The following is a 17,902-nucleotide window of genomic DNA, read 5'->3' as shown; positions in this document are numbered from 1 at the left end:
AAACAACCTATAATTCTTAAATGATAAAAAAATGGAAATGTTACACTTAGTGTGTTAGGGTTGAGAGTAGATTGATTCTTCTGTATCTTCGTCCGTTCGGTTGTAATAATCCTGTGAATACTTCTAGGGTTTAATAAACTTTTGGGTTGGGTATTCTGTATGTTACATCTTTGATACCGAATTTTGTATAATTTTCAAAGTTTAAATATGTAGAAAGGTTGTTGTTTGAGCAAGCTGGTACTCATGATGTGTTGTTTAATTGTTTTGGTGAATATTTTCTCTTCGCGTTTTCATGTCGAAAGTTTTGTTGCTGTGCATTTGAGTCTAGGTTTCTTGTGTATTGAATCCGTTAGTTTTAGCGTAGTTTGATACAAGTCATCTTGTTGATAATCTGTTTTGTGAACTGGGGTGCTTTTCAAGTGAAATTGTTTACTCGTCAAGGTTAAAGGTGGGAATTGACATCATCAATCTTGTGTTTGATAAATGTTGTGTGTTCTTCGTTGTTTTCTTAAGCATATTCACTGTTCTTGACCTAGATTATTGGTTTCTATTGAATCTGTTGTAATCGTTAGGTTGAAAGATTGATTATCATAGTGATAAACAGTGTTTGGTTGTGAGGATTGTGTTTTTGATGAGTTTTTTTTATTTTTTTGCGAATACTATTTGAAAGTATAGAATGCAATATTGTAGAGTTTTATGCTCATCCTATTCATTTGTGTCTTGAACGTTTTTAAAATGTCTTTCGACTGTGGTCTGTATGTCTACTTGTCTATAATGTTGTTGAATAGTTAGCTTGACCTATTTGTCTTATTGTTTGGTTAGTCGAGCTGTGTGGCTCACGTATTTTGATCAGCAGTACTGTCAGGATTGTTTTTGAATGTTTTTACAGCATTGTATTTGTTCTCGTGTGTGAGATGTATGTTCCAATTGCAAATCGTGTGATTTTGTATTTTGTTGGAACTTGTTTTGCTGTATCTTGTAGACTGATGTATACATTGTTATCAGTCTTGTTGCTTGAATCTTGTGATTCATTGTTTTTAAAAGTCATGTGACTTTTATGTGTTATTAGATATGTATCTGATGATTCTTGAACAAACATGTATTCCCTTGGTTATTGGGATCGCCGTGTGTTTGTTTTTCTTATAAAGGTTATGCTATCTTAAAGATGTAATCTTCCATAGTGTTTGCCTTCGTGTTTTGAGTCCGACCGTAGTGAGGTTTGTGTAGGATCATTGTGTTGGTGATCTTATTTGTTTCTTATTCATCTCTTTGAGACTTCACCGCCGATCGTAGTGATGTTAGTTCACTGGTCTAGGTGATGCTTGTTTTTTTTTTCACACTGGTCTAGGGTCGTTTGTAGATTCTTTGTGTTGTTGAGTCTTGTCCCGTTAGATCGTACTGTTGTTTTCTATCAGTTCTTCGTGTTGTTGATATGGTTTTATACAGACTTGTTCTGTAGTTGCACTGGTTTAGAGCTGTTGTTAGTTTCTTGTATTGATTGAATCTAAGCTCTTTAAGACAGTAGTGCCGATTTGTATCAGACTTTTTTATGTGTAATCTGTGTTGTGTGGTTCGTGAATTGACCGTATCTTGATTGGTTTTTTTTTTGTTTATCAAATCGTATCATGATGATTTGTTTGACCCGCATGTCATGTTTTAAATGTTGTCTTGGACTGTCGAAGTGCCTCCTGGATGTAGTCCGGATTCATTATGTTGTTGTTATATAAAATTGTGGTATTACTTATATATGTTGATGGCATTTTGTAGCTGGTAATAATGAAATGGAAATACAAAATGTAAAGAATTTTATACAAACCAAGTTTTTAATCAAGGATTTAGGAACTCCAAAGTATTTTTGGGTATTGAAGTTTTGAAAACTAGTAATGGGTTCACAATGTAAAAATTGTTTAGAACTTCTTGCCGAGTTTTGGGTTAACCAGTTGCAGACCTGTGTCTAATCCCATTGAACCAAATTATATGGTAACTTCCTTATGTGAAAAAAGAGAGTTATAATTTGATAAATGTGACTGGGCACCAAAGGTTAGTTGACAAGTTGATTTATCTATCACATACTAGACCAGACATTTTATATTTTGTGCATATTTTGAGTTAGTTTATACATAAGTCTACCAGGGGTCATTGTTTTTTTGGTTATGCGTGTTCTAAGGTATTTGAAAGGCGCACCTGGTAGAGGAATGTTTTTTTGATAAACAGTCTGGTCTAGAGCTGTCTGCATGTGTAGATTCAGATTGGGCAAAGTGTTTGGTCTCTAGGAAGTCGGTCACAGGTTTTTGCATTTTTCTAGGAAGTTCTTTGATTGCTTGGAAAAGTAAAAAGCAGTCGACTTTCTCACGATCAGTAGCAGAAGCTGAGTATCGTGCTATGTGTACTGCGACATGCGAAGTTATGTGACTTATAAACTTGTTAAAGGAGTTAAACTTATCACTGTCTTTACCTGTTAAATTGTTTTTTGATAATACTGCAGCTATGTCAATAGCTGCTAATCCGGTGTTTCACGATAAAATTGAGTTGGATTTGTTTTTTAAGAGAACAAATTCAAAAAGGGTGTATTAAAATAGTTGGTATATCAACTGAGAATTAAAGAACTGATATATTTCCAAACGGGTTGTCTATTTCTCAACATGTTATGGTTTGTAAATGGTTAAGTTTGATTTGTTTAATAATAAAAGTGATTGGGGGGGGGGTGTTGAAAATTATACTTTGTTAAACACATTTTTATTATTATTATTATACATTTTACATACATTTATTTTTTTTGTCATACATGGGCTGGAGGATGCTGGGCTGACAGAGGACGGATGGGCTTAATTGGACGAATGGGCTTTGCTTCACTCCTTAGGTTTTCTTTGTCTGCTAGTGGTTGATATAAATGAGCCTGTTCACTGTTCAAAGATACGGATGGGCTTAATTGGACGAATGAGCTTTGCTTCACTCCTTAGGTTTTCTTTGTCTGCAAGTGGTTGATATAAAGGAGTCTGTTCACTGTTTAGAGATGCACGTATCAAGTTCCAGAATTATCTCTGGTTCATTTCCTTCTCTCTCTTAGGTTGATAGATCATACTGTTCTTGCTTGTCTTGTGTTGAGATTTTCATTCGTAGTATAGATCAAAGAGTGCAGATCATCGTGTTAATGATCTGCTGGTGAGTTGAGAGGTTATTTTATTGTAGTTCGTTAAATCTGTTCTTGTTCTTGTATCAAAGTTCTTATTAAGTGAAAGATAAAGTTTCTGGTTATGGATCCGTGTTCTTTTGACATGATTGATCAATTATGTCTACAATCAAACCGATAACTTTGTATAAAAATTTAAGTAATTGGCGTTATGGGTGAGGTGTAAAACAAAAATATCTGAGGAACCCAGATGGGGTTTATGCAAAAATCGATTAAAGATCAAAGTAGGATATGAAATCGATGTTGATGATGATGAAAAGATTGTTGTGAAAATATCATATATATGCGAAGACTTTGAATGTGTGTCTAAATTTCAATACAGGGGGCTGGAATGAAAGAGATGATGATTATTATTCCATTTGGGCAGGTGAGACAAAAGCAACGCAAAGGAGTAAAAAGTGGGATCTTTCAAGAAATATAACTGGATGGATAGTGGACGTGTTTTGGTTCTAATTTCATTGTTTCTGGGTTTGAAAGGATGGATTGGGGAAGACAATGTGCAAATGACAGTAATATCCTCACATGCTTTGCATGTGAGGTGACTTAACCAAGAAAAACAAACAATGTTTGTGTTAAAGGTTGAACCTGTAGCAAAACATGAACATAAAGATTGGTTTTTGCCGATTTCATAGTGAAAGGTACGAAGTGTAGTTTGGGTATAACATAAATGTTGATTTTTGCAATTTTGTCATACAAAAATATAGAGTAAACTGCCAAAATGGTCCCTGGGGTTTGGTCACATTTGCCACTTTAGTCCAAAACTCAAACCTTTTAAATCTGGTTCCCTGTGGTTTCAATTTTGTTGTCATTTTCATCCAAAATCAAAATGTGATCAGATTTTTCAGTTAATATCGAGTGTTTTTGTTTTTTTTTTCCTTCCTTTTAATGAAGGGTAAAATGGTCTTTTAACATTTTATTATAACAAACTAAAAAAATCTGACTATTTTGCCCTTCATTAAAAGGGATGAAAAAGACAAAAAAAGTTGGATGTTAGCTGAAAAATTTGACCAGATTTTGCTTTTGGATGAAAATAGCAATAAAACTGAAACCACAAAGACCAAGATTCAAAATATTTGAGTTTTGGACTAAAGTGACAAAAGTGACCAAATCTCAGGGACTATTTTAGCAGTTTACTCAAAAATATATCTTAAAGGCAAAAGCTTAATCTTCATCTTTTCAAAAGTTGCTAATACCGGTGATGATTCAAATTCTAAATTTTCTTATTTATTATTTTACTTTTAATTTTTATTATCTCTTAATTGGATATAAAATTACTTTTTGAAATTAATAACTTCTAAAATATTTTTGTAGGTGAAGCCCCAAGAACTTCAAATATTTCAAATGGTATGAAATATATTACGTTCTTAATTAATATAAATTTATCTATTTCAAAATATAATACACTATCAAGAGTTGTTTTGTATGTACAACAACTAGTTTTCACCAATAGACCATTTTCAAATGGTATGAAACATATTATGTTCTTAATTAATATAAATTTATATATTTCAAAATATAATACACTATTAAGAGTTGTTTTGTATGTATAACAACTAGTTTTCACCAATAGACCATTGTATGTGACATTATCAAGAGTAAATAGTAGCAATTGAAATCAATTTACTAATATTACATACAAATAATTAAATTATTTTAAAAAAACCGGAACCGATGAATATCCGTATGGAACAAGAAAATAGTAACATATAAAACAAAAACAACAAAAATAAATACAAAGTATATAAAATACGTACATTATCCAATGTAGTGTTTAATTTTAATTAATAATTATTTAACTTAAAGGAGTAAACTCCCCCACTATGACCCTAGTTTGTTACACCAAAAGGAAATAAAGGAAAACAAACAAACCCTATAAAACACCACAAACACATGATTCCCATTCCTATTGCATGAAAAACCTATTTCTTTGGGTCATCCATTAACAAACAACAAAAGATGTGGAAGTTGAAGATAGCAGAAGGTAACGATCCTTATTTGTTTACCACCAACAACTTTGTTGGTCGCCAAGTTTGGAAGTTTGACCCCGATGCTGGAACTCCAGAAGAACGACAAGAGGTCGAAAACGCACGTCAAAATTTCCTAGAACGGAAAAAAGAAGGTTTCCGAACAACATGTGATTCGCTTATGCGTATACAGGTAAACTTGATCACTTGAATAATCTAGCATTTGATGGCTAGTAAAGGGGAGTCTGGAGTTAGTTTGCAATATCAATATCTGATTAATTATTATGTTTTCAACTGCCATTATCACTTTCAAAAGCAGTCAGGGTTGGCTTTATGTACGTACACAAATTTGAGCTATTTGCTCTAGCCCTTAATTTTAGTGGGCCTGAAAAAATAATATTTATTATATTTGGTTAACTCTTTATATTGTACTTATTTATATTACATATTTTTAATCATTTATATATTTCTATACTAATAAACAAAAATCATTTTTGGACACGTGTCATTCTCTGGTAATTTCTCACCCTTATTTTCTTATTTATCTCTTTTATCAAATAATAATAATAATAATATTAAACATCAATTTAACTAAATCTATTTATCTCTTTTGTTTAATTGATATTTATCTCTTTTATTAAATAATAATAATAATAATAGTAAACGTCAATTTAACTAAGTCTATTTATTTCTTTTGTTTAATTGATTTCTTTTTTAACTCTAAAGTTTCAATTTTTGGGAATTTAAGTCAAAAGTTTCAATCTTTGGTATTTTAACCCATTTTATTAATTTGATTTTTCACTTCTAATTTGATTAATTTAAGTCTGTTTGACATGTCCGTCGCAGCGCGTCTATTTTTCCCCATTTGATAGGTCTAGCGCAACGTGCGAGTCGGAGATCGACTTAGTTATTTTTTTCTCAGTTTTACACACAGGCTCGTGGTCATGTTTTACTTTCAACTTTAGTCTGTTATATACTTTTCATCTTTCATAAGTTCTCCGTTTAACTTGTCGTTCTAAATTTCTGACTTAACACGCCGCAACGTTCGTGTGGGGTTCAACATTTTTTCATCTATTTCTGTTTGACATGTCCGTTGCAGCGCGTCTATTTTTCCCCATTTGATAGGTCTATCGCAACGTGCGAGTCAGAGATCGACTTAGTTATTTTTTTCTCGGTTTTACACACAGGCTCGTGGTCATGTGAGAAACATTTGCCTTTCATCTAACATGATATATAACTATTTAATCCCCTGCCGCATTGCGGCGGGTGATAAATCTAGTATAAATTAAAATATAATATTTCTCAACTTTGTAAAACTACACTTCAGTTTATCGTTGTCGTTCCCGATTAATAATAAAGGAACACGTCATGAGATGATGGTCTAGTGGTCAAAAGGTCTACCCTCCCTAGTGGAGATGCAACTTCGATTCCCGCTTGGGCCATTTTCGAGGGATATATGGGTGAAGGGACGAATCGGGGCTTTAATCCCAGGTTCGAACCTGACGGAGGTGAGGGTTTACGGATTCCCTCCAGTTTCCGCGCATCAGGGGGCATGTTCTCATGGCCGTCGAGGGGTCAACCTTGGACATAACCCTAAGCAGGGTGGGTTTACACGTGAGATTCTTTACCGTTAAAAAAAAAAACAATAAAGGAACACGATTGCTAGCTAAATGTTTTCTATATTTAAAAAAAAAGAGAGAGAGAGAGCTCTAATTTTTAATTTCCTTTAGGTAGGAAATAGATCAAAATAAAGAAAAATATAACTAATAAGTATGTGTGTAATAATAAAAGTTTTCACAAAGGGTTTTGATTTGGGGGAGAAATAACAAAAAGGGAAGTGTTTTCTGGATTTAGATGTGGTTTTGATTAGAAAGTGACGTGAAACTGTTTAGACTAAATTCAAACCCACTAATTTTACGTTGGAGTAGTGTCGCGTTTTCATATTGTGTGAGAAATCCACATCGTAAATAACTATTTAGTGTCGACTCTTTTTTTCTTATTTCGAGCTATCCAACCTAGTGACACTTTTTATGGCGAGTAATCCTTTTACTCGATAAATTTTCAGTTCACCGACACTAATTGCTGAAAGAGTGTTATTTGGTCTTTAACTTTTGCATTCAGTGACTACTAGTGCTATTTTTTAGTCTAGCATTTTAAAAGAGACTACTAGTGACAGCCATATTTTCGTCTCTAGCTTTTAAAGGGACTACTAATATTTTTCTTGCATATAGAAAAATGATTTTTCCTCTTCTTTGGTTTAGCCATCAAACTTAGTATTTGTCATTAACTAGTTTTTGCCGAGCACGCGTTACGGGGCACTAAGCCGAATATTTCTCTCTCATAACATTTACGTCTATGTTTCGGTTATTTGTATATACTACTAATAACACGATCGCAAAAAAAAAAAAAAAAAAATCGAGTAACCAGTTAAAACAAAACACTATCATACTTTTGCTAAAAAACTAAAACAATAGAAAGACTATAATTTTAAACTATGGGTAAAACTGTCATTTTTCAGAACAAATGAGTGTTTGTTGGCACAAAAAAAATTACACCGAGTAAACCAATTAAAACAAAACACTACTATAGTTTTGTAAATGGCATGATTGTAATTTTACACTGGTGACAAAATTGTAATTTGACCGGAGAAAAAAACAAAAACGATGGCAAAACTGAAAATTTGAACTAAGGGCAAAATCATAGTATGGCTGGGAGAAAATAAAACCAATGGTAAAACTGTAAATTTAAACGGGACAAAATCGTAATTTGACTGGACCAATGGGGAAGTACTTTTTTAGTTAAAGATAGTAATGGGGACATTTATTCTATATATTGAAAATCATATTTTTGAGATTGACAATTATCATCCTGAACTAGAAAGTTCTTTTTATCGGAATTCTATTTATCTGAATAATGGATCTAAGAGTAAGAATCTCGAACACGATCCTTACATGAATGATACTCAGTATACTTGGAATAATCATAGTTGCATTGACAGTTATCTTGCGTCTCAAATCTGTATTGATAGTTACATTGTAAGTGGTAGTGACAATTCCAGTAATAATTACATTTCTAGTTCCATTTGTGGTGAAAGTGGAAATAGTAGTAAAAACGCGGATGCCAGAACGAGTGATCCAATTATACGAAACCAACGGGACAAAATCATAATTTGGCTGGAACAATGAAGAAGTGCCAGACCCTGACACTATTCCCCGCCTGTAAATTGTACTGCGTGACACAGTTCCCTACCATGAAAATTGTAGTGTACTAGGTGACGCCCCGCCCGCGTTGCGGGGCGATGGCCGAATAATTCTCAACCAATTAAAAAAAACAGTACTATAGTTTTGCTAAAAAGAAAAAGTAAAAAGAGTGTTAGGCAGCTCTTTGACACGATTTTTAGCTGGGGGCAAAGTCATATTTTTGTTTTACTTGGGGGAAAAATTTAATTTTTTTTTCCCGATGGTAAAATCCTAATTTTTAGCAGGGAAAACCATTTTTTTTTTATTTTGCACCGGAGGCAAAAACGTAATTTTGAATTGAGGGTGATATCGTAATTTTGAACCGAGGGGAAATTCGTAAATTTTAGCTGGGAGCAAAAGAATAATTTTATTTTTAACTGGGGGCAAAGACGTAATTTTAAACAGTGGGCAAGACCGTAATTTTAAAGTAGGTATAAAATAATAAACTGGTGTAAAATCGCAATTTTGAGCCGGGGTGAAAAACAAAATTTTATTTTGAACTGGGGCGAAAACGTAATTTTGGCTGAGTGTAAAAGCGTAATTTTTTTACCGAGGGCGAAATCGTATTTTTTAGCTCGGGGCAAAAGGGTAAATGTATTTTGAAGTTGAGGCAGAACCGCGTTTTTTAATTGGGGGCAAAAACGTAATTTTAATAATGGTTATTGCTCGCTGCCAATTTGCACCAATGGTAGAGAAACACTATTCCAGGGCAAAACCGTAATTTTAAAGTGTGTATAAAATAATAAACTGGTTGGTCTAATGGGGAAGGAGTGACCGCCCATTTAAACCAATGACAGGGTGATACTATTACCTGCAATGTGGTTTGTATATTGTATGTTGAAAATATAAATATAAATTATGAAGCATTGACTAGAAAGTCTAAAATTCAGCAACGACTTATATCATGGCAAGTTAGTGACCAAAATAATGCAGTTAGTGACGAGATTATGGGCTAAAAGGAATTCTTCAGTAGTGACATAAACCAAATGCTAAACTTATAAAAAAATATATACGCAATTTCTCTGGCAATATATAGTGTGAAACTTAATCTCAATTCAGATCATCTTAACTCTTAAGTAGGTTTCAATAAAACTTCAATGTAAGTGATGCAGTTAGCGACGAGATCATCTTAACTGGGTTGCTTGGCTTCATAATCCAATAATGGCATTGTAAATGTTCTGTTTTTTTTTTTGCTTGCTAGTTTCTTGCTAGTCGGTTCATTAAAAAAAGTAGGTCCAAAGTTATTCAAACAAATTCAAATTTATTCTTTTATTTTGTTCAATTCTTGTTCTAACAATATTTATAATCCGGATAATAGTGTTGATTATGTTGTGTAGTTGATTAGGGAGAACGGAATAGATGTATCGAGTATACCACCAGCAAGGTTAGGAGAGAATGAGACCGTGAACTATGAAGCTGTGATAACCGCAACAAGAAAAGCCGTTAGGCTAATCCGTGCTATCCAAGCAAAAGATGGTCACTGGGCTACTGAACATGCTGGCCCTTTGTTCTTCACTCCTCCCCTTGTAAGTTGAGATACTTCTGTCTACACTAAAAAGTGTAACGTTTAATTTGGTGTAATGACATGTAAACATTTGAAACTAATATCAGTTACGAGATCTTAAACTAGATTAACACGGTAAGATCAAGACTAATAAAGGGTCGGATCAAATGCGTGCCTGTAAATCTTATATTGTAATGTCTAGTCCCTCACGCCAAGTAATATTGTTCGTTTTGCCCATAAGGAGCTCACGACTTTGGTTTTAGAGACGAGGGGAGACTTCTCACAATGTCAGATCACATGGAATAAGTTTTAGCTAAGCACGCTTAACTATGAAGTTTCCTATCTTCCATAGTCAATGCCCCTAAAATGTGTTGATGGTATATGAGCTCGAACATTCAATTTGTTATGAGTTCAGTGTCCCACCTGACCAGATGTAGGATTTGGCTAAAGTGTTACATGTTTTCATAAGTTATTTTGGTACTTGTTTAAACCAACCCAAATGATAAATTGTTACACCACTAAATTTACATGTGTAGATTATTATCTTGTACATAAGTGGAGCCATAGATACACATTTAACAAAGGAGCACAAGAAAGAGATGAAACGTTTTATCTACAATCATCAAGTAAGAATCAGACTCTTCATATACTTGCAGTGGCAGATCCAGGGGGTTCGGTTTGGAAAAAAAATGGAAAAATTTAGTGTAAACCTTGTAAGATTTGGAAAATTAGTGAAAATTATTGAGAATCTGGCAAAAGGAACCCCCTGAAAAAAAATTACTGTTTCCGCCACTGTATACTTGCATGTTTAATGATGTTGGTGCGCGTAGATGATCGGTCTTGGTGATACTATTGTTAGAGTGAAGATGGAGGGTGGGGATTTCATATCGAAGGACATAGCACCATGTTTGTGACGGTGTTGAGCTACATATCCCTACGACTACTAGGTGAAGAAAAAGACGACGAAAATGTGGCACTCACTCGAGCTAGAAAGTGGATACTCAACCATGGTGGTGCAACTCACCTACCCTCTTGGGGCAAACTTTATCTCTCGGTAAATAACTCGTCGGTTCATCTATATAAATTCTTTGTTATATATAATTATTCCTGTTAAAAGATAGTCATTTCAAATGCTTATAATCTGTGTAGGTACTTGGTGTGTATGAATGGGAAGGATGCAACCCAATTCCACCAGAATTTTGGATTTTCCCAGAAGCTCTACCCTTTCATCCAGGTACATATTGAGTATCCATTTATGTAAAGCATAAACAATACAAAATAAAGCAATAAAGGTTAACCCCATGGGTAATATTCAGGAACAAGGCTTAAAAAGTAAAATGGAAGACACTACTAATGGAAAACTAGATAGAATTTTGCGACCAAAACTCAATGTGTCGCTATTTTGCGATTGATTTTATTTGGTCGCGAAAATATTAAACGAACAATTTAAGACTTTAAGTAATAAAAATGAAAACATGTTGCAAATCAGTCCCAACTAGTTTTAAAACAAAACAACAAAAAATAAACAGTCGCAAATAAAAAAGCCATCGCAAATCTATCACAAGTAGTAGTTTTCAAAAAACAAATAAAAAATATCTTAAATATAATTCTTAATAGTACTTAAAAAAGGTTGAGAATCGTCACAATGGATTGATTTTATTTAGTCGCCAATATAGTTTTAGTGCTTAAATCAGTCGCAAATTGACTCGGCCACATGACAGATTGACGACGTAATTATTTGTGACAATCAAGGTTAGTCATAAATGGACTTTAGCGACTATTTAGCAATCGCAATTGCCTAGATTTGTAGTAGTGTATATAAACTCCAAGCAAATAATGTTTTTGATGTTGAGCCAAATTTGTTTAGCTTGATTTCATAACTTTTTTTGCTTGTGATGTAGCGAAAATGTGGTGCTATTGTCGAACGGCCTATATGCCAATGTCATACTTATACGGAAGAAAATTCCATGGCCCGATCACTGATCTTGTTCTTCAACTTCGTCAAGAGATTTATCTTACCCCATACGACGAGATAAACTGGAATAAACAACGCCATACATGTTGCAAGGTTGTTAAATGGTCCGATTTTATACTACAAAAAGTATTCTTTATTGTCACAAATGTGTTGAGATTTTCATGGATCACAGGAAGATTTGTATTACCCTCATTCAGTAATCCAAGATTTATTGTGGGATGGTCTTCATTACTTGAGTGAACCACTTTTTAAGTACTGGCCGTTTACCAAACTAAGAGAAATAGCCCTCAAAAGAACAATTGAATTGACACGTTATAACGCGGAAGAGAGCAGGTACATTACCATGGCAAGCATCGAAAAGGTAAGTTACCACCAAGTGTTGAGTTAATAAATGTGGATCGTCGCAACGATGATAGACAAAACTGTCGCAAATCCGTCACAATTTTCCGGTTATCTCTATGCCTGAACATATATATCTATTTTAACCACTTAGGACTTAGGCTATGTTTAGCCTTGTACAACTATGTTTTGATTGCCATGTATCGTTATGTTTGATCATTATTGACCAAGTTTATCCAATTATGGTTAAAACTGATCGTATATAACTATGGTATATGTCCAAGATTGTGTGTGGTTGACTAAAACTGATTGTGTTTGATTATATTAGCGACGGATAAATGACATCATAAAGTCTTTGCGAAATGCATTGTAGATTTTGTGAACAAAAAGGTTCATCGCAAGTCGCAACATGTGGGACATTTTTCTGTCTCTAATCCGTTGCTAGAAACTTTTTGTCGCAGAATTAGCAATGAACTTGTATGTCCTGAATTCGGCGATTGATCCAATTCTAACCATTTTTTGTGGAGGTAGGGATTTCAAATGATGTGTTGGTGGGCGGAGAACCCGGATGGGGATGAATTTAAGAGGCATCTAGCTAGAGTGCCTGATTACTTGTGGCTGGCAGAAGATGGAATGAAGTCACACACATTCGGTAGTCAGTTATGGATCACCGCATTCGCAACTCAAGCTATAATCGCGAGTAACATGCCTGACGAATATGGTGATTCGCTTAAAAAAGCAAATTATTATCTCAAAGAATCACAGATCAAGCAAAATCCAACTGGAGATTTCAGTAAAATGTGTCGACAGTTTAGCAAAGGGGCGTGGACGTTTTCGGATCAAGATCATGGCTGGCCCGTCTCGGATTGCACCGGAGAGGCACTTAAAGTAATCATTCAACCCATATTTTATTTTCTTTTTTTCACATTTTAAGAAAAATATTGTTCTTATAGTAAACATATTGCAGTGCTTATTGTTGCTATCCCAAATGCCCGACGAAATCTCAGGTGAAAACGCCGATAAGCAGCGATTATACGATGCTGTCAATTTCCTTCTTTATGTACAAAGTCCTACGACGGGAGGTTTTGCTGTTTGGGAACCACCAATCCCACAACCATATTTACAGGTACATATGTAGAATAATGCTACAGAACCGAGTATTAGCGACCAGATTTATAGTCCAAAAAACAATCACTAATTAGCGACTGATTTAAAACCATTGAAAATTAGCAACTAAAAAAATTAATTAAACCAAGTTTAGTGACTAAATTGGCATGAAAAGTTGTAAATGTGGAATCCTGATATAAGTACATTATTATTTTATAACCTTGGCCCAGATAAACAAAAAGAAAAAAAACTAACTTTTTTATACATCAAATGTAGATGTTAAATCCGTCGGAAATGTTTGCTGATATCGTCGTTGAACGAGAGTAATGTCTTTTAACTCCTTGTAATTATCGAATTTGTGTATATTAGACGATTAATTTCCTTTTATGGGTGATTAAAATAGGCATGTTGAGTGCACAACTTCTGTGATGCAAGCTCTCATCGCATTTAAAAGGTTGCACCCCGGACATAGAGAGAAAGAAATAGACAATTCGGTCGCTAAAGCAGTGTGTTATCTAGAGAACACACAATGGAAAGATGGTTCATGGTAATGTTATGAACATAGCTATAGACTCTATATAAAAACACTTTTACATACTGCTTTAAAGATTTAGTGGGAGAGAGAAAGAGAGTCGTCCCTAAAATTTAAGTGCTCTGTGCGCCTAGAAAAATGGGCACTAGAGAATGTAATCGTGATAGTGCCAAAAAAGGTTTCCGTTATTTAATTGGATTTAAAATTTTAAGTTTTCAATTGGGTTAGAGAGGGTTACATGAGTTAAATAAAAACAGAATTAAATGGGTCAACACTAAATAGGTTAATGGTTTTAAAAAGTTCAATTGGGTTAGAGAGGGTTACATGAGTTAAATAAAAAAAAAAAGAATTAAATGGGTCAACACTAAATAGGTTAATGGTTTTAGAAAATCATATTGGGTTGTAAATATTACTGGGTTTTAAATTTTTTAGACATTTCTTTCAAAAAAAAAATATATAAAATGTATAAATAAGAACTTAAATTTTTTGAGTCCCAGGCCCTCGGTGGTAGCTCACCTTGCCCTTGGTTGGGCCGAACATGGAGAGAAACACACACGTATATGTTGTTTCCTAATTGCCTTATGGATCATAGTTAAAAGCATAAATATATGGTTCTTGTAGTTCTTTAGTTAAATTTGGTTTTGTCTTGAAAAGCGACATTGTATCTTGTAGTTCTTTAATTATATGGTGTTACCTAAATTCTGCAGGTATGGCTACTGGGGGATATGTTTCATATATGGTACATTCTTTTCGCTGGGAGGCTTAGAGTCCGCTCGAAAAACATATAACAATTGTAAAGCAGTTCGTAAAGGCGTAAAGTTTTTACTTTCAACCCAAAATGAAGAAGGTGGGTGGGGAGAGAGCTATAAATCATGTCCTAGTGAAGTATACACACCTTTACCCGGTAAACGAACCAACATAGTGCAAACGTCATGGGCTATGCTCGGTCTCATGTCAGCCGGACAGGTTAGCATACTCTAGCCACCACCACACGTTAGCTAAAACACACAAGACATTAATTTCACTAACTTAAAAAATATACATCTTACATTTTGATGTATACAACAATCCTACAATGCCTCGGGACACAAGCATAAGGTACAAAGTGGGACATCAGATTCTTTTATATTTTACAAGTGCAAATAAGCTAACAAAAGTACCCAGTCTAGGGGTCTTTAGTGGGTCATATTTGCATATCAAACCCATACAAACTTGAAAATCGTGTCACACATACGAGTTTTCGTGGGTTGACACGAACACAAGTTATTTAAACATATATTTTATTATACTTAATTACTTAGCAACACTCTAAATAAAACATTGATGACCAAAAGTACAAATGTATACAAAATAATTATGTTGAAACTATAAACTTGATGCACATATATCTCTTATATTTTGAATTTTAGAATAAAATACCCAATCGGTTTTGGTTATGATATCAAACACAAACAGGAAAAAAACGGTAAAAAGGGCAGCCAGCCACGTCTACCGCAACACTACCCATTTAGCTAAACGTGTTTGCAGATTTGATAGGAGATTGACCCGAACCGTTTAGGCTAAGCCCAAACCATGGATTTCACATCAACTTCATGTCGTGTCAAGAATTCACACCCTGATTTACACCATTCATTAAGCAACGATTGAAAACATAATTTGTCTAAGTTGCTTATATATTGTGGTGAGCGATATGTTATTGTGTTTCATGACTTGTAAGCACCTAACTTAAGGTTTGGCCTAATGACCAGGCTGAAAGAGATCCGGAACCTTTGCACAAGGCGGCTAAGATCTTGATTAACGCACAGATGGATAACGGGGATTTTCCCCAAGAGGTACTAACTTCGAGTGTGTATCAAAACACTTGGCTAATCATTTTTATTAACAATTTAAACAATCTTGCAGAACATGACCGGAGCCTCGATGAGGAATTGCATGCTACACTATCCATTATACAGAAATATCTTCCCGTTATTGGCACTTGCTGAATATCACAAACGCTTTTGGACTAAGTAACGACATACAATAGAAAGTTCATGTTGCTTAAATTATCAAGTGGAATAATGTATTTTTATTATGAAAATAAGTTGTGATGGACTTATTAACTTTTATCAAATCGTGTTACATCATATATTCATATAACTAAATGAATAAAAGTAAAAGGTGAAATACCTAAATGAATAAAAGTAAAGGAACTAAACATGTATATTACTAAAGTTAAGATGAAAGAATCAAACATGTATATAAGCAAATTTAACTAATAAGTAGAAAACTTTATTAAAGTAGAGGAACTAAAAATGTATATAAGTAAAGTTAACTAATAAGTAAAAAAACTTTATTGAAGTAGAGGAAAAACATGTATATTAAGAAACTAAAAATCGAGGGACTAAAAATGTATGATAACAAAGTTAAGAATTTAAAAGTAAAAGACAAAAGACTTTAAAAAGGGTAAGAAAAAATCACTTGTCTTTAAACCTACAAAGTGTTGTTTAAGACGATTTTCTTCTAAGGCTCGAATCCTTAATCTTTAAGAGGAGCTTCACTTTAACTTCAGAGACTTTGCCAACTGGACCAACCTCGGCCCCAACCCAATTTGCATGCAACCACACCGTTCAATCTTAAATCTTCTACGCACTACTTACAAATTCAAGCATGTTATAAAGTTGTCGCCCCTGACTTCTCCACGTCTTCACACCATTCAATTTTTAATTTTCTATGCAATACATATAAATTAAAAAAAATAAACTTTCTATGCACTACTTATAAATAAAAAATCTATACTATATAATAAAAGAAACCAATAAAATGATACATGTCATTCATCATTGAAGCCATCTATTTTTTAGTTTTTTCCTCTCTATCCTACTTAATTATAGATAATTAGTATTAATTAAAAGATAATTAATTAAATTAATACAATAAATTTAAAATGATCAAGAAAGTTGTAACTAATATCAATATGAATTTTAATTTGTATTAAAATGATCAAGAAAGTTTATCTCATAGTTATTTATTAAAATTAAAGGTTCATAAATACATATTAATAAAGAAAGTTATTAATTAATTAAAATATGATATAAAATAATAACGTATTTAATAATAGAACAATTCATAAACATGTTATAAAGTTATTTTAAAATATGATTAAAATTAAAAGGCCTATGAGATAATAAATATATGTAATCAAATATATGCATTGCCTTAATTATATTTCACATATAAAAAATTGGAATATGTTTATTTGTAGATTTCAAAAATTATTTATTCTGAAATTAACAAAAGACGTACACTAAATATAAATTAATATAATGTAAATGATTTATTTATTTTATTTAACTTTATAAGAGGACACATGTCATTCATTGAAGCCATCTATTTTTTAGTTTTTTCCTCTCTATCCTACTTAATTATAGATAATTAGTATTAATTAAAAGATAATTAATTAAATTAATACAATAAAATTTAAAATGATCAAGAAAGTTTATCTCATAGTTATTTATTAAAATTAAAAGTCCATAAATAGATATTAATAAAGAAAGTTATTAATTAATTAAAATATGATATAAAATAATAACGTATTTAATAATAGAACAATTCATATACATGTTATAAAGTTATTTTAAAATATGATTAAAATTAAAAGGCCTATGAGATAATAAATATATGTAATTAAATATATGCATTGCCTTAATTATATTTCACATATAAAAAATTTGGAATATGTTTATTTGTAGATTTCAAAAATTATTTATTCTGAAATTAACAAAAGACGTACACTAAATATAAATTAATATAATGTAAATGATTTATTTATTTTATTTAACTTTATATAATAAAAGAAACCAATAAGAGGACACATGTCATTCATTGAAGCCATCTATTTTTTAGTTTTTTCCTCTCTATCCTACTTAATTATAGATAATTAGTATTAATTAAAAGATAATTAATTAAATTAATACAATAGATTTAAAATGATCATGAAAGTTTAAATAATATCAATATGAATTTTAATTTGTATTAAAATGATCAAGAAAGTTTATCTCATAGTTATTTAT

The 17,902-nt window shown here is 32.7% G+C and overlaps 1 protein-coding gene and 1 long non-coding RNA gene across 2 annotated transcripts; both read left to right on the top strand.

The window, feature by feature from the left end:
* Window positions 1-2,923: 2,923 nt before the first annotated feature.
* On the top strand, window positions 2,924-4,594 carry LOC118487615. The gene is made up of 3 exons (XR_004882137.1): window positions 2,924-3,044; window positions 3,513-3,828; window positions 4,502-4,594. It is a non-coding gene; the product is annotated as an uncharacterized LOC118487615 (long non-coding RNA).
* Window positions 4,595-5,080: 486 nt separating this feature from the next.
* On the top strand, window positions 5,081-15,963 carry LOC110911730 (dammarenediol II synthase). Its single transcript, XM_022156358.2, has 14 exons — window positions 5,081-5,347; window positions 9,731-9,919; window positions 10,434-10,523; window positions 10,757-10,951; window positions 11,047-11,131; window positions 11,799-11,965; window positions 12,045-12,233; window positions 12,743-13,099; window positions 13,179-13,337; window positions 13,595-13,641; window positions 13,722-13,865; window positions 14,558-14,816; window positions 15,599-15,682; window positions 15,753-15,963. Exons 1-14 carry the CDS (start codon window positions 5,147-5,149, stop codon window positions 15,861-15,863), a joined length of 2,277 nt encoding a protein of 758 aa, XP_022012050.1. The 5' UTR covers window positions 5,081-5,146; the 3' UTR covers window positions 15,864-15,963.
* The last annotated feature ends 1,939 nt before the right edge of the window (window positions 15,964-17,902 follow it).

Source organism: Helianthus annuus, chromosome 15, assembly GCF_002127325.2.
Source record: "Helianthus annuus cultivar XRQ/B chromosome 15, HanXRQr2.0-SUNRISE, whole genome shotgun sequence".
NCBI classification, from domain to species: domain Eukaryota; kingdom Viridiplantae; phylum Streptophyta; class Magnoliopsida; order Asterales; family Asteraceae; genus Helianthus; species Helianthus annuus.
This window is presented reverse-complemented; position numbering and strand designations above follow the sequence as displayed.

Coding starts and splice junctions, on each gene's coding strand:
- LOC110911730 (XM_022156358.2), top strand. CDS start 5,147: ATGTGGAAGTTGAAGATAGCAGAAGGTAACGATCCTTATTTGTTTACC. Junction 11,132..11,798: donor AGCTCTACCCTTTCATCCAG/GTACATATTGAG, acceptor CTTGTGATGTAG/CGAAAATGTGGTGCTATTGT. Junction 11,966..12,044: donor AACGCCATACATGTTGCAAG/GTTGTTAAATGG, acceptor CATGGATCACAG/GAAGATTTGTATTACCCTCA.